General features: G+C 38.1%; 1 protein-coding gene across 1 annotated transcript in view; it reads right to left on the reverse strand.

Annotated features, from left to right (window-relative positions):
• ACE2 (angiotensin I converting enzyme 2) overlaps positions 1 to 15156 on the reverse strand; it is a 60013-nt gene extending 44857 nt beyond the window's left edge. Inside the window, exons 1-2 of the mRNA XM_036744843.1 lie at positions 14971 to 15156; positions 158 to 316 (exon numbers count right to left, since the gene is read on the reverse strand). Of these exons, the coding sequence (XP_036600738.1) occupies positions 158 to 316; positions 14971 to 15156 (345 nt within the window). The remainder of the gene's footprint in view (positions 1 to 157; positions 317 to 14970) is intronic.
• Between the last annotated feature and the right edge of the window lie 2463 nt (positions 15157 to 17619).

The following is a 17619-nucleotide window of genomic DNA, read 5'->3' on the forward strand; positions in this document are numbered from 1 at the left end:
TGTAAAATGAGCTAGAGAAGGAAATGGCAAACTATTCTAATATCCTTGCCAAGAAGATTCCAAGAAAGGGTCACAAAGAGTCAGACAACTGAAAAATGCCTAAATAGTGACAATGTTTTAGCTCTAGTAACCAGCACATCAGCTTTTGCCAACTTACCCGTGCACTCTTCTCAGCTGATAACACTGCAGTTCCTTTCTCCTGGAGAGACTTAAGCTGAAGTTTGACTTTGGGATCTGAAATTTCGGTTAGTGGAAATGTTCTGGCAATGTCGGACTGGGCATTATAAAATGCAGACCACCTGGCGTCTGCTTCATTCTGTAACAAAAAAGAGGAGGCCAGAATCATCAAACTGCTTCAACAGCCGTGACCAAGGGATGTAGTAACGCAGCATTTGGGAGAGAATGGTCCTTGAGGAGAATCCCATTTTTCCCAAAATGTCTTAAGTCTTTGTTCATGGTCAGGCCTCAAAGCTAGGATTTAGCTCTGAAGTCTCTGGGATCAAGTGTCCTCATCTTCACCCTTAGTCATTATCCATCCAGTTGCTGCTGCTGCTGCTGCTTCACCCTGCAAACCAGACCATCAGAGACTACACTGAGGAGTCAACTCTGAGACTCCTGGGACTATTTGTTCCCATCTTTAACCCTGCCCTTCTGCTCCCTTCTACCTCTCACTCTGAGAACTCTAATGAAATAAAAATTGTCATTGACTCTGGCCAGAGTGTGTCAGTGGACTCGCCCTAATGTTCCATTCACCATTCCTGAGACTTGCCAAACTATAAAAACCTTCCCTGACCACCACTCTCTCACAGAGTAGTCTCCCCCTATTTAAACAAGCTTTTTGAGGGCTGTTTGTATCCTTATTGCTATCTACAATGCATCACATAGAGTAAAAACTTATGAATGGATGAAAAATGCTCATTCATTCATTCATTTCTTTATTCTTATGTAGCTTAATTCTCTTGTTACTTCAGGGTCAGAGCTCAAAAATCAGGGTTAGCAGGTCACATCTGGTTAGCATACCTAATGACCAGACTTTCCCATCAGTCCTTTCTCTAGGAGTATAAATCCCTTCCCTTAGCTGCCAGACACTACAGAGTCTTAGAGTTCTTGTCCTTAACAGCTTGACATCATTAAGATGGGAGTTTATCAGATATCAAAAGAACAATTGGGAACCGTTAGCAACCATATGAAAGAATTCTCCAAATCACTAATAACAATGAAAAACTACAAATCAAAACAATCCTGAGGTTTCATTTCATATTCATCAAATTGGGAATGATGACAAAATATGGGAATATTCAACGTTAGAGGGAGTGGGAAAGAGGTACACTCAGTCATTGTTGGTGGAGCTGAGAATTAGTACAATTCTTCTGGAAAGCAACTTGGAATTGGGCAAATGAAGTGGCAAAAATGTCCATATCCTTTGATCCAGAAATTCCACTGTTAGGCACATATGCTAAGGAGGCCACTGGAAAAAAAAAGAAAGGATCAATATTCATCCAAAATATTTATGGCAGTACTTTTTATGCTTGTAAAGAATTGGGAACAAAATAGATGTCCATCAGTTGGGAACTGGCTAAACAAACTGTACTACATGATTGTAATGGTATGTTACTAGAGGGTAAGAAATGATGAAGTCGATGAGTATGGAGGAGCGTGGAAAAATTTCCATGAATGACGCAAAGTAAGCAAGGCCAAGAAAACAGGATTATACAAAAACTACATCAAGATAGATGGAAAGAGTAACTACCACAAAAAAATCAGATATAAATGTTGTGACATTACAAAGAACAAGCTTGACTCCAAAGAAAAGATCAACCTGAGAAGCCTCTTCTTGTACATTTGCAGAGGTGGGAATGGTCCATGGTGTGGAGTGCTGAACATAATGTTAGATTTTTTAATGTATGTATTATTTTACTTTGCTGATTTTCCCCTCTCCTTTCTCTTTTCCTTTAAAAAAATTACCTGCTATAAAGGATGACTGTTTGGGAAAGGCAGAGGAGGAATTCAAGGGGAAAATCTAAGTGATGTTAAAATGAAAAATTTCAATAAAAAACTCTATTTTTAAAAATTGAGTTTGTGGACACTGTTTAGAGGGTAAAATCTTGGTAGAGTCACAAATTTTTAATACCAATGCTTGAGTGAGATCTCTTTCACCGGAGGAGAGAATCTACTGTATTAGAGAGCTCTTAGAAGTTCCCATTGGCTTCCTAAAGCCTTTTAAGAGTGGGAATTCTTGGGGCAGCTAGGGGGTGCAGGGAGTAGAGCACAGGCCCTGGAGTCAGGAGGACCTGAGTTCAAATCCGGTCTCAGACACTTGACACGTGTACTTAGCTGTGTGACCTTGGACAAGTCACTTAAGCCCAATTGCCCTGCTAAAAAAATAAAACAAAGCAAAAGAATGGGAATTCTTGGGGCAGCTAGGTGGTGCAGGGAGTAGAGCACAGGCCCTGGAGTCAGGAGAACCTGAGTTCAAATCTGGCCTCAGACACTTGACACATTTACTAACTCTGTGACCTTGGGCAAGTCACTTAACCCCAACTGCCCTGCCTTCTCTCCTCAAAAAAAAAAGGAATGGGAATTCTAAGAGCTCTATAACACAGCAGACTCTCTCCTCCTGTGAAAGAGATTTCACTCAGTCACAGAAGTGGTTTTAGGAGGAATTCAATGAGGGAAACCATAAGAATTCTTTTTGAAAAATAAATAGATAATATATGCAAGGCCATCTAGTATGTTCACCATTTTGGTAGACTTCTGTAAATCTATCCATGCACTCCCTGGTTTCTCCTTGGAATACTATCAAGCAGCTAGACTTCCTTAGTTTTGTAAAGTTCTTCCATTTCCTGTCTTCCTGAGTCAAAAGCCCATTCCTATCCGTTTTGGCAACTAGGACTTGCTATGCCTTAAATCAATTCGGTTCAATGTATCAGAGATTAGATGGATACCCATTTGGAGCCAGCTCCAGACCAGGGCCTGTGATAGATACAGAGGAAATAGCAGACACAGTTCATGCCCTTTAGAAGTTTATGTTGGGGCTAGAAGAAACATTTGAAGTCTTCTAGTCCAACCCTTTATTTTACATATGAGGAAACTGAGGTTCAGGGAAGTGCCCCTAAGAAAGACAAAACATATATTAAGAACAATTAAATAACAGTGGATGACTATGTGTGACTAGATACCCAATGAGAGGTTTATAGGCAATTGATGCTAAAGGAATTCGGAAGGAAGCAGATAAATATGGGATAACATCATTGGAATAACCTTCATGAAGGTAGTAGGACATGATCCAAGTCTGGATTAGGCTAGGTTAGGATTAGGTTAGGTTTCTGATAGAAGAGGTGAGGATGGTAGAACATTCCAGGTATGGGAAATTTTATGAGATAGGAAACAGTAGGACTAGTTTAAAGGGTAATAAAGGCACTGGCCTGGATGGAACAGAATATTTATATTGGGTGGAAGAAAAGGAATTAAGATTGGAAGAGTAGATTGAGAACAGATGATTGAAGCCTCACCCCTGAAGCCTCACCTCTCAATAGTGGAGAGTCACTGATGCTTTCTTAGCAGAGGTGTGACATGATAAAAACAATGCTTCAGAATGATCATATCCAAAGTGAGGGGAGGGGGGCCCAAAGAGCCCCACATTGGCATGACAAGAAAAGGTGTCTATGGTATGACTCCAAAGGGTGTGTGATCAGTCAGAAGAGGATGAAGATGGGATTAGTTACATCCCACCATCCAGAGGATAGCCAATGTGGGGCTTGTCTCGAAGAAAACCACACCTGGCCTTCACCCTAACACTGCCACTGCCTCCTCCCATCTCTAGACAAGCTCTCAGCCTCCCTCATTGTGAGCCAGCATTGGTCCCTCAGGTAAATTATAACCTAATTTATGACCCACACACCATCAGCAGAATCACACAGGTGCCACTGGGAAAATTCCATTCCCTTTACCTCCTCAGATCCCCTTATGGAATCCCAAGGAGAACAGAGGTAGATGAGTGAGAGGCTCACTCCCTTTTTTCATTGCAGATGGCTAAAGGCACAGGGTGTAAAACTTCGGTTGGTTGTTGGTTGTTGTCCTTAGTTCTCACAGACGACCAAAATGACATCCCTATGCTAGAGTCAAGTTTCAATGTGTCCAACTGTGGCTGATCAGACCAATACAAGCTCAGAATGCTCTACCACAGGTCAGGCACAAATAGTCCACGTGAACATTAGGTGTGGATACTCTGAATTTGCTCATCCTAGATTTCCTTTGAGCTGTTACAATTCTGCTTTGCTCTTAGAGCACAGCACCCTCTCTGATGTGGGCATGCCATGCTGAGTGGTCCTGTGCCAGTGTCTCCCATGTCACACGATCAATTCCAAAGTTCTCGAGAAAGACTTTGAGAGTGTTCTTGTACCGCTTCTTCTGACCACCATGTGAACGCTTGCCCTGTGTGAGTTCTCCATAAAAGAGTTTATGGAGTTTGAAGACTACTGATTTAGAAGAGTAATCTGGGAACACTGATGAACAGTATGGGTTGGAAAAAGAGAGGCAGGGAGACCTACAGCATCAGTTCAAGTAATGAGGGTCTGGAGTGGAAATGGTAAGGAGGGAGACAGATACTGGTTTGTATAAAGATAATCCCAGTCCCTATTGGCCTACTAGAACCAGATCTATACTGTGGAAGAGGAGCAAAGTGCGGGAGGGAGGCACTAGATACAAGATATGGAGTCTTCGTTAGGCTCCTCACCTGTCCTCACCATTCCTCATCTGTCTTTACATTTCATTCCTTCCACTATCACTACTTCCAAATCCAACTTCAAATAAAAAAAATTACAGGATTATCTCACAAGTAAATATTCCATTAAAATTTGAAAATCTCTGGTACTTACAAAACTACTCTCTAAGGAACTACAATTGCCTCTAGTCTTTATTTTCAGAATAGGTGCATTTATATAAGGCTTTTTTGTTTCCATCTAGTACTTGCAGCCTCACACCTCTGCCCTTTAGAAATACATCAAAATCGTGGCTCTTTTCTTTATACTCTCCATTTTTTTAACCTGGTGATTTTCTGCTGTCTTCCATGCTATTCTTTGTAATGTTATTTTAGATGTATTAAACATCCACAACTTGTTGCTTCTTATCCAAAACAAAGCGAAGCCTCACGCAGTTCTCCAAGAGAATGGAAGACAGCTCCTATACACAGGCTGCACAATTCAGGAGAAAACAGATTTTTTTCTTTTTAAAAGAACTCTCCAAGTCCACAATGCTTGTCCACACAGTCCCTAACCACTGTAGAATCTTAGACAGAGGCTTTTCATGGTTCCTTTCATTTAATAAACTTATTAAGAAAGAGAAAACAAAAGCAGCAGTAGCCAAAACAAAAGAAATCTTGGCAGCTCTAAGTGCTGGTGATTCCGGAGACCTTTATTTTTATCATACATTTGCCCTGTTCCAGAATGACTGAAACTCAGAAGCATATTAGGAATTCTCTAACCAAGTTCCTGGGTGGCTAGACGGTACAGTGGATAGAGTGCCAGGCCTGGAGTCAGTTGGATTCATCTTCTTGAGTACAAATCTGGCCTCAGACACTTACTACCTGTGTGACCCCAAGCAAGTCACTTAACTCTGTTTGCCTCAATTTCCTCATGTGTTAAATGAGCTAGAGAAAGAAATGGCAAACTGCTCCAGTATCTTTGCCAAGAAAATCCCAAATGGGGTGACCAAGAATCAGACACAACTGAAATGACGAAACAACAACAACAAACAGCAAAGTTAGTACCCAGAGCAACTCAGGTACTCTGACTATACGTCCCTCATACTTTTGGTCATACTCCACAGCCTGTCAGTGGCGTGTGGCCCAGGGACCAAAGGGGTGAAGCCACTCCCCCAAAGCCATACAGTTTACGTGACTGAGGCAGCCTTCCCGGGTCTTACAATAATAATGGTAGACAGGAGGTACTAAGGGTACTAAGCATCTCACAGTCCTTAGACTAGCTATAAACATTAACTCAAATGTAGATATGCTAGCTATGAGATCTTTGCCCAGGTGACTTGACACACTATTTAGCAACAGCTAAAACACACTGGGAGTTATCATGTTGAGGTAAAGGAAGTCGGAAGGCAAATGCAAGTCACGGCTAAACGGAAGGAAAGCATGCATATTCCCCTTAGACAAGAGTCAAAGAAAGGAGTTGGCAGATTGGTTTCATCTTATACCCAAAGGCAACAAGAAATATCATTTCAGGGGACACTGGGTAATCTCAGCTTGCAGTGCTCATGATGATTATAAACAAATCTGAAAAATAATTGCCAGCTTATGCTTCTTCCTCTGTTGCGGGAGATGGAAAAGGTAGAGACATGCTTCAAAGAACCTGATGAGATCCTCCAACCCAACATATGCTTCCTATTTCAGCAGCTTCCTGACTAAGAAGGGGCACAGAAGGAAAGGAAAATTATGTTGGAAAATATGGCTCTGGTTTGCAAAACGAAAGAGGCCAAAGCCCACTCAGAAGATTTATGCCTATCTCTCATGCATATTTCCTTCCACAGAAATGAAAGTTGGCAATATCTTAGCAGAAAGGAAATGATTGGTTGTGGGAGTTATGTTAGTACCAGCTGTCTGTATGTACAGTCAGATCAATTAGTTAGATATAATTTAATTAATTATTAAAAATTATATAATATAATTAATTTAATAATTAAAACTGACTGGATTAGAAGAAAAGTTAAAGACGAGAAGTTACTAAAAGTAATTCCAACAGCCTCCACTTATTCTATGCAACTAAGACAGACATGCTAGTAGTAAAGAGGAAAAGATAAATATATTGACCTTGATGATTGTCATTTCCTGAAAGAAATGAACTGATGTAATATGGGCAGCTAGGTGACTCAGTGGATAGATGCTGGCCCTGGAATCAGGAACACTCATTTTCCTGAGTTCAAATCTGTCCTCAGACCTCAGACACTTACCAGCTGTGTGACCCTGGGCAAGTCACTTAAATCCTATTTGTTCCAGTTTCCTTATTTGTAAAATGAACTGAAGAAGGAAATGGCGAAACCACTTCAGTATATTTGCCAAGGAAAACCCAAATGTGGTCATGAAGAGTCAGATACAATTGAAAACTACTGAACAATAATAATGTGGGACCTACAATAAAGAGTCATTTAAAGTTCTGAAACTACTTTAGTCAACAAACACCAAGTCAGAGCAAAACCAGGTTGGAATACCAACTCATTTACGAAGCACTTCAGAAGGTAGGAGAAAAAATTACTATGTCTCAAAATGAGTGAAAAGGAAAACAAGTCTATAGAAAGATTGGTGTAAGACCCGCTGAAGTCAAGTAATTCGATGAATATCCAAAGACGCTTATAGGACCAAAAATTTAGAGCTAGAAGGAAGACTTGAGAAGTGCTTGAGTCCAACACCTTCACTTTACAGATGAAGACATGGAGGCCCAGAGATCATAAGCGTCTTATCTTAGCTATCTTAAGGCAGCAAGATGGCACAGTGGATAGAGTGCTGGACATGGATTCAGGAAGACCTGAATTCAAATCCCACCTCATATACTTCACTAACTGTGTGACCCTGGGCAAGTCATTTGACCTCTGCTTCAGTTTCCTCAAGAGTAAATAGGAATAATAATAGCATCTACTTCCCAGGGTTGTTGTAAGGATTAACTGTCGTAATATTCATAAAGTGCCTTGCATATAGTAGGCATTTAATAAATGCTTGCTTCCTTTCTTCCTTGCCCAAAATCACATGGCTAGTAAGTGTCTATGGCAGGATTCAAATTCAGGTCTTCCTGAAACCAACTCTAGTGCCATATCTACAACAATACCGAGGCGCTTCAATGATGATGAAACTGTCAGGTGGATAACAAGTAGACAGAAAATAGAAATAATTTAACATTATTTCTAGAACAATGATTTTTAGCACCAGTGACACCAGAACCATCAAATTTGCGTCTCATCAGTTCATGCTATAAGGAGGTGAAAACAGTGCTAAATAACAGCTTATAAAGATGAAGTTGGGAAGAGAGCTTCTATCAGACCAGTAGAAACCAAGGAAATCTATGCCAAAGGCAACACAATCTTGAAAGCATCGAGAGATCTTCTTATAAGTTAATTTAGGGGAAGGAAAGTTCTCCCCAAAATGGAAAAAAATTAAGATAATTCATTGTGGTTGGAATTCTGAACTTGTAAAATCTTTTTGGAAAAATTTATGACTATGCAGTACAAGTTATAAAAATAATCACAACATTTAGTCCAATAATTCCACTGGTGGAAGTATATCCTGAAAGTGGGAATAAAAAGCTGTTTTGGTTTTGATTTTTATATTTTTAATTTTTTTATTAAAAGCTATATGTTCACATTTTGTGAAGTATTATGTAGATATATACTATACATATATATTATACATATGGACATATACACATACTATATATAGCTGCAGAAACTTAGAAGCAATAGTACAAGGGTAGGATATTAAATTAATTACCATAAAATAAATAAATAAATAAATAAATAGGATATTAAATTAAATTCCATGTCTAATTGTAGAATATTAATAAAATAGAATACAAATAAGGCTGAAGAGTATGAAAAATACAAACAAGCCTGGGAAAAAAACTTTTAAAAATAAGTAAAGCAGAAAAAGACAGGAAGAATAAGGAAAAGTGAATGAGAATGAATGGACAAAAATGGACAGGACAAAGTCCTTATAAGGATAGGGAGGGACTGACGGAAAAAACTGTTTTGATACTTTGTCTTAAAATTAATTCATTTAAAATGTTGTTAAGCAATTGATTCAATGCATTGAAGTTCAATATTAATTTCATAAAATATTTAATTTTAAAAAGAAATAAATTATGGATATCATTCTCTAAGAAAAAGAAGAAAAAAAGAAAGAAGAATCAAGAGAACGTCAACAAACTACCAGCCCTGCTTTCTCATCCTTTTAAACTCTCTACAAGCATGATCTATACATGCATCTAGGGTATCCTTGATGAAAACATGCGAAAGAAGTAAGGCTTTTGTACACAACTCTTTACAGCAAACTATATTTTTTTCAGTCATTCAACTGATTGAAAAAGGGTAATTAATATAAGAGGAGTCAGCTAGTTGACCCAGTGTATGGAATGCTGGGCCTAGAGTCAGGATGACCTGAGTTCAAATCCAGTCTCAGATATTTAGTAGTTCTGTGACCCTGGGGAAGTCACTTAACCTCTGTTTGCCTTAATCCAATGGGGAAGGAAATGGCAAACAACTCCAATATCTTTGCCAAGAAAACTATATGGATAGTATATAGTCCATGGGATCTGGAAGAGTTGGACATGACTGCACAATTACTGTAAGAGTTCAATTTTTTTATAATCCATTAATTACAAAAAAGCATTTGATTTGATAGAGCAAAACATAGCCTTAAAAATTTCTCCTTCAGAGCAAAATATAGTTAGTCTTTCACAACATGAGTATTGGGGAAGGGTTTTACATAATGATATGCATGTGGCCTATGTTGAATTGCTTGCCTTCTTAGGAAGGGTGGATGGGGAGGGAAGAGGGGAGAGAATTTGGAACTCAAAGCTTTAAAAACAGATGTTCAAAAAAAAAGATTTTGCATGCAACTAGGAAATAAGATACACAGGCAATGGGGCATAGAAATTTATCTTGCCCTACAAGAAAGTAAGGGAAAAGGGGATGGGAGGAGAGTGGGGTGACAGAAGGGAGGGCTGACTGGGGAACAGGGCAACCAGAATATACGCCATCTTAGAGTGGGCGGGAGGGTAGAAATGGGGAGAAAATTTGTTATTCAAATTCTTGTGAAAATCAATGCTGAAAACTAAATATATTAAATAAATTAAATAAATAAAAAAAGGAAAAAAAAGGAAAAAACATTTCTCCTTCAGCAATGTTAAGGTCATACAAGATCTCTTGAAAAATGCAACCACAGAGATAACTGTTTCAAGAGAAGGACATATTCTTACCCAAGTACTAGCATCCAAGTTGTGCTCTGAAAGGTCCAAATATAAAAAAGGAGTCCCTAGGGATGTTAGGTTCTTCCAGATGCTCTTATTTGTGGATGGTACTGTCCTGAACGAATCAAGTCCCTACGTATTATAGGACCTCCTCTATGAAATCCATAATTACTCAAAAGGAATTGGCCTAGCCATCCATATAGGAAAAACTAAATGTTTGAAAAGTGCCCACTATTCAGACAATGGCATGTTATTGGATGTTATTGGATGGGCACTGAGTTAGTACAACAGTATGAAAATCTGGAACAAGCACCACAGATAGACAATTAGTTACATCCAGAATTGAATGAAAGGAAAAGAGCAAGTTTGACTGCATCTGGGAAGGTGAAGTCCTTTTTTGTGTTTTTTTGGGGGGGGCAGGGGTTGGAAGGGTTAAGTGACTTGCCCAAGGTCACACAGCTAGTAAGTGTGTCAAGTGTCTGAGGCAAGATTTCAACTCAGGTCCTCCTGACTTCAGGGCTGGTGCTCTACTCACTGCGCCACCTAGTTGCCCCTGTGAAGTCCTTTTTATAACCCCAAGTTGCTCCATGGTGCAAAAACATATTTTTATCAGAAATATTCTCCCAGTGACTGCTATATGATTGTGGACCTTGGATCACCATGATACCCAAAGAGTCACAGTTACAGGCAATCGGGCAATAGAGAGACATGCATGTTGGGTATAAGCATCTTATTTCCATTTGAGACCCAAATGCAACAAGTGGCATAAAGGATATCACTAAGAAAATGTAAGAGCAAAAAAGTAGGAGAAAGAAGATTAACAGATGGTTAGTTTCAGTGCCTCTCTGGATAGATAAAAAAAAGAAAGAAAGACCTAGAGGAAGGCCTTCAGAATGTGAGGTGGATCCTGTGTATGTTACTTGAGGGAAAAGAATGACTCAGTTTTGTCTTTGTATACACTGGTGCCTGACACATAGTAGGCATTTAATAAATTAAAATTATTTTTAAATTTATTAATAAATAAAAATCGATTGATTCAACAGTTTTTTCCAATGCCTTTTCCTGGATTGTAACTAACACCTTGGAGCCCGTCATTTTGTAAGGAGAATTTTATGATCTCCCTCTAACATTTGCCAACATAGTACTATTTATGTTGGTCTTCCTAAATGTGCTTCATCATATCCATTTTTTAAATTTAAAAAAGATAATTTTGAATATTTTTAAAAAGCTTAATATGAATAAAAAATGTCTGATTAATAGTCTCCCTTTGAGATCATGGAGATGACTCTAGGCCAGGTAGGGATCATTGTACCTTCTGTCCTCAAAGTGTATCACACAAATGCAAGCTGTTGTTTAGTTATTAGGAGCCTTCTACTCAGTGTTAAAAATAACACAGCTTCTGAGCAATGATTTCCTCTCAGGCTGAGAAAGAAGGCTTGATCATTAAACAATAGTCTTTGCCTACTTGTTTAGCACTATATTAAGGTGGAAGAAGTAGTGGATTTGAAGTTAGAAAACTTGGATTCAAATCCTGGGTCTTCTTGCAGTTAGAGTTATCTTGGACAAGTTCCTTAACAAGCTCTTTGGTCTCCAGTTCCTTATCTGCAAAATTGCTCAATGATCTTAGCCAAAACTAAAGTGTTTTTTTAAAAAAGAGAATCCCTGAGCCTCACTGGATTTTTTAGTCTATAGAGTAAATAAGGGTTATCATATGCCTGATGCTACGTTGACCTGAATGATACAAAGGACTTCTTTCTTTTTGTTAGGAAGACCTAGACACAAGCCAAATTCTGATATACCCAGGGGAAACTCTGTGTGGGTTTCAAAGAGTATGCCAAAGAATGTGATTGATAAGAAGTCTCTGAGACTGAACCAAATCCACATAAACTCAGAGCTTCAGCTCTCAGCCACAGGCCACACCATGGGTCACATTTGCATGATGCATTCTCATCTACGGTGAAATAAGATGCAGCGTCATCTTCACGGGAATTTGTAAGATCCAGTTCTTCCCCTCTTTCACTTTAGACACAAGAAGAAGGAAAATTTCTCCCTTCCTCCACTGTAGATTTTCTCCCTCAAACATACTTAATAAATAGAACAAATAAAGGCAACATGGACAAGCTAATGACCCATCTTTGGTTGCATTTACCTTCCCATACACGTATGTCTTATGAACACAGAATTTTGTGCCCTAAAGCACACAGGACCATCTAATTCTCCAGCTTTGACTTTCTAATGACTAACTGTTCACTCTTCATTTTATGACTGTCCACCAGGAAGCACAAATAGGCTTGTGACCATAAGCAGTGTCTATGAGGAAAAACTATTTTTCTTTTCACTGCCCCCCCAACTTAGAAAATCACACACTGTGGATCTAATTATCTCACAGTACTATTCATTCTGGGTAAATGGTAAATTTGGGTAAATTCCAGTTCAGCATTTATTTGCTGGTAATGAGAGGACAGGGTTTTATGTAGACAAGAAACCTGCATTCTTCTACCAGGTGATGACCTTGGACGAGTCACTTAAATGCTTAATGCCTCAGTTTCCCCACTTGTCAAATGGGGAGAATATTTATACTACCTGCTCACCAAATGAAAGTACTATGTAAATGTATCACGGGCAGGGACTTTATGTTCTCTGAACTTCGTATCTCCACCAATACATAGCACTCTGTACATTGTATCTCTGCTCATAAACACTTAACTGTTTATTGAATGAATGAATTTATGGGTTGGCATTTTTCCTATAGAAGTCAATATATTTCTTTTGCTTAGCTAGGTACAAACTCTTTATGTGTCACTACTTGTTGCTTCTGCTTCAAGTGTGGGTAAAGTGATAACAGTATAATAGTTAATGATCCAAGGATTATTTCTGCAAACATTTCTATATTTCATTTCGTAACAAGTGTTAAGTTCTGACATAAAAATGCATAGCACAAATGTTCTCCAGGTCTCTCCCCATCTGTTACAGTTATCCATAATCTACCACTGCCATAACTAATTAATTGAACCAGTCATAAAACAATGAAAATTAATAAAAATTATACTATCATTTCATCACTAGACAGAAAGAAGCCAAATAACTCATAAATAACCATTTTAGAGAAGATGCTTTGCATTAAAAACTAAGGGTTCATTCGGTCATCCATTTATTCAATAGCCACTTAAGCACCTACTGTGTATAGAGATGCAAAGTTTTATTAAGTCATGATCCCTGGCCTCATGGAGCTTAAATAAGCACAGAATATAATGTGACAAATGTATCAGAAATGTACAAAATAAATCCTTCTGCATGGAAGATTTCAAAAAATATAGGATGCTACTAAAGATTTAAAGTTACTGATCCTATGAGATTAAGAAGTTTTGGAAAAGAAGAAAAACAACAGCAACAAACCTGTTCATTGTTTTCAACTGAGGCAACAGGCTTTAGAATGACAGGTAAAAGGGGAGAAAAGAACAAAGCAAAAAATGCACAGCAGAGGACAAAAGATCCACAAGGAAGCAAAGAAAAGACGGACAGCTCTCAACACAAGTAGTTTTTATTGTAGGTGTTCTTGAAATGGAAATTTATTGCTACATATTTTCAATCCTTTCTTACATTCAGTTGTGCACTTGACATGTTTTTTTTTATTTTCTTATCTTGCGTTTGTTTCAATATTTAAGTTCATAATCTGTTTCTTTTTCTTTTCTCTACTGTATATTTACGTTTTAGTATTTAACATATAGAAACTTTTTTAAATCAAATAGAATGACAAGTAGTTAAATGAGCAAGTCTTCCCAGTCTGTTTACAACTTACAGTGTACCAGGCATTGTTCAGTGCATTTATTACAGTCATATTCTAATAGGTCACAATTTTTTTTGGAACTTTTGAGAGAGTTCTTTTTGAAAAGCATTGTGTCTAGGAAGTGCCACAAACTCCTATTCTCAGGTAATACATTCCAGCATGTATTATTGCCATCCCTGAGAAATCTGGCAGAGACATCTAGCGCAGGAATCTTCACTGGTCTAAAACGTAGCTCTTTGGGTTCTGCCACTCAACCTGAATTGATTGGCGGATCATAGATTGCTTCTTTCAGTCTCTCATATTTGGGGACTAGGAGGGAACTAGGCAAACTATGGGGATTGAAATACATACTTTCATGCTCTGTAGGGAAATGAGTAAATTGCGATGGGAGATTAAATGTGCCTTCTCTTAATTTACAATGAAATGCTTACTTATATATGCCAGGCAGAATATCATGGCTTTCCCAGGACATCTTAGGATCTGTGTAAGATGGTTTAAATATAGTTCTGCTTGTAGGCCTTTGGATAGACTGGGTGACCTTTGGAAGTCCCTTAGAGCTCTGTGACAACTAGGATAAGAATTCCCAAGTCCCCACTTATCCAGCATATGGTCAGGGTTTAATTACCAGCTAACCCTTTACTAAGAATAGTTTAGGTTTCTCTAAATTCCCCATTTATACAAGGTTGTATATATACTCCTGCTGACATTGAAGTTTGGGTCATTATAAATTTAATAATGAATCACATTTATTTAGAAATGCAATGAAATCATAAGGGAGATGAGAATTATAGATGCCAATTTTGCATGAGGCAGGAACTAGTTTATTGGAAACTGGCCAGAGACTGCTCACAGGCTTATTGATTTAGAGTGGAAAGGACCATATAGATTAATGAGTCATAACCCTTCATTTTACAGATGAGAAAATTAAGGCCCAAGAGAAGATAAGTGATTTGCCTAAGGTCACACAAGCCATAAGTGGCAGAGCCAGGATTTCTGACTAGAGCTAGAGCTCTTTCTGCCATACCACAATAACGGAGTTACGTTTAATCATTCCGGCAATCTTGAATAAAAGAAAGGAAGATGAAAGGCCCTCCCCCATTCCATTCAAAATCCAGTTTGACTGTAAATCTCTTTTTTTTTTTTTCATTTTGGTAGTTGTGATCCAGCTCAACCTCACCCCTAAAAAGCAACAAATACTCATGCATAGTCATGAGAACTCACCATCTTTTGGACATTCTCATCAGTAATATTAGTGTTATAATCCCAAGAAGCAAGTGAACTTTGATAATATATCTCTTCCGCTTCCTCATTAAATTTTTCCAGAAATTCTTTAGCACTTTCTTCAGTGGAGAGTTGAGCAGCAGTCACAGCCACAAGGCTGAAAAAGAGCCAGAGAGGGTCTAACATCTTTTCCTGTGAGCCAAGATCCCATCCACTGAGCAAATTTCCCTCAAGCAAACCTCTTCATGGGTTTTTCTCTCCCATCAGCCTTTGAACTTGGGTTGGGCGCTGAGAACTTAAAAAAAAAGGGCAGTAAATAATCTGTTGAACTATTATAGTTTCCATCCAGGAAAAGACGCACATGTAAACAGCTTTAAGAATGATTACAAAGAAAGAAAGAAAGAAAAAAGAAAGAAATCAGGTAAACAAATGTTAATTATTAACTTGAAAGGACCATAACACTAGTAGCATTTCACGATCTTATCGAAAGCTTTTGCTTTTAGTTAATATTTCTCTAGAAAGCTGTCAAAGATACACTCAGGGTCTTATAGCGTGACAGGGTGTTCAAAGAAACCCAGAATTATGACCGAAAAGGTAGCTGAAGTATTGTAATATTCACTAGCAAACATATAAAGAGTCAATGAAATAACCATTGGATTTACCCACCAGATTTAAAATGGATATGTCCTAGTTGCACTTACTGCTCTAAGACAGACAGATGGCTTCTATGGTATGGTTTTAATTGTTTAAAAGAAGGGAGATCTTGTAGGGAGAAAACCTAATAAGATGAATAGTGGGTATGGCACTTAAAAATAAACACATGAAAATGCCTTATTTAATTAATTTGGAAAAAAGAAATAATTGTAAGCACTTCATGCTGTAAGCCATTTTCCTATCATTATATCCCTACAGAGCAAGAAGCTTTTCCTGGTCTACCACCTTCTAATGCCCTCCCATCCAAAGTTAACTTGTATCTGTTCTGTATGCACCATGTACGTTGTTGTTATTCAGCTGTTTTGGTCGTATCTGACTCTTGGTGATCCCATTTGGGGTTTTCTTGGCAAAGATATTGGAATGGTTTGCTGTCTCCTTCTCCAGCTCATTTTACAGATGAGTAAACTGAGGCAAACAGGGTTAAGTGACTTGCCCAGAGTAACACAGCTAGTTAGTTAAGTGTCTGAGACTAGATTTGTACTCAGATCTTCTTGACTCTGGGCTAACAGTGGACTCTATCCACAGCGCTGCCTAGCTGCCTACATAGGTACATATCTGTCTACATACATATATATTATATTGTCACCCCCATTACACTACTCTCCTTGAGGATAGAGACCATCACTTTTGCCCTCTGAAGAGTACCAACATGTTCATCTCATAAATACATTAATTTATTCATTGAACAAATTTTCATTAAATATTTATTATAGATTAAAATAGTGTATTGGGTGCTGATAGACATTTTTGGTCGGGAGTTATGATTTCATCAATATAGGAACTCTTTTTTTAAAAAAAAGTAACTCTGTCTTACTTCCATCTGTACTCCCAGTGTTTAACACAGTGCCTGGCACCAGTAAATGTTTAATTAATGCTCACTGACTTGACTACAATGCAGACCAGCAACTGTTCCCCAATGTACAGATTTAGAGATTTGCCAGGGCACTGAGGGATGAAATGACTTGCCCACTGTCACACAGCTGGTCTGAGCCCAAAACTGTACTTGAACCCATGCTATGTAGGATATTATAATGCCTCAACACCCAGAGTCAATCCATTTCCTTTCTGACTTCCATCAAAATAGGCATCAAAAATTCCTTATCTTACATTTGTGCAGCATTTCCCTCTTTAAAATAAGATTTTTCTGCATTTTTCTTTACTAATGTTGAGCACTGTACAAAGTTTAGATACGATGGGGTTCTCTGTCCTTAGGAAACTATGTCTAGCTATTTAATTGTTACAAGGAAGGGCTTTGGGGGAGGGGTGAGGACTTGAGAGATAGTAATAAATATGAAAAAGAAATAAAAATAGAATAAATAAAACATTTAAAATATATTAAAATTTCAGAAGGGATACATATAAGGGATTTTTTTACTACCTTATTAAATTTAGTATATATTTTTTAAAAATGAAATGTACATGGCAGAAGTACCATTTAATGCACAAGTCTAGGTAGCATAATGGATAGAGTGCTGGGTCTGAAATCAAGAAGACCTTTGTTCAAATCTGGCCTCAGACACTTATTGGCTGTGTGTCTCTGGGCAAGTCACTTAATTTCTGTTTGCCTCAGTTTCCTCATGTGTAAAATGAGCTGCTGAAAGAAATGGCATACCACTCCAGGACCTCTGCCAAGAAAATCCCAAATAGGGTCATGAAGAGTCAGACATGATTGAACAACAAAAACAAAAAATATATTTCTGGATAGCTGTTAAGTGCATAACAAAAAAAAATTAAGATTCAAGAACTTCAGTCTAGGAGAGACATGTAATAGTATTACATGATAAGTTCATTAAAGAGGTATTTGATATCTGAGAAGGAAGATCTTAATTGACTGGGAAGAATTTCATTTTTTTTTTGTTTCTGAACATGTTGATTTCCTATCACTGGGGTCATTTGGCCCTTAGCCATTTTTTAATTCTAATCCTACTCTTACAA

Source organism: Trichosurus vulpecula, chromosome 2 (genome assembly GCF_011100635.1).
Source record: "Trichosurus vulpecula isolate mTriVul1 chromosome 2, mTriVul1.pri, whole genome shotgun sequence".
NCBI classification, from domain to species: domain Eukaryota; kingdom Metazoa; phylum Chordata; class Mammalia; order Diprotodontia; family Phalangeridae; genus Trichosurus; species Trichosurus vulpecula.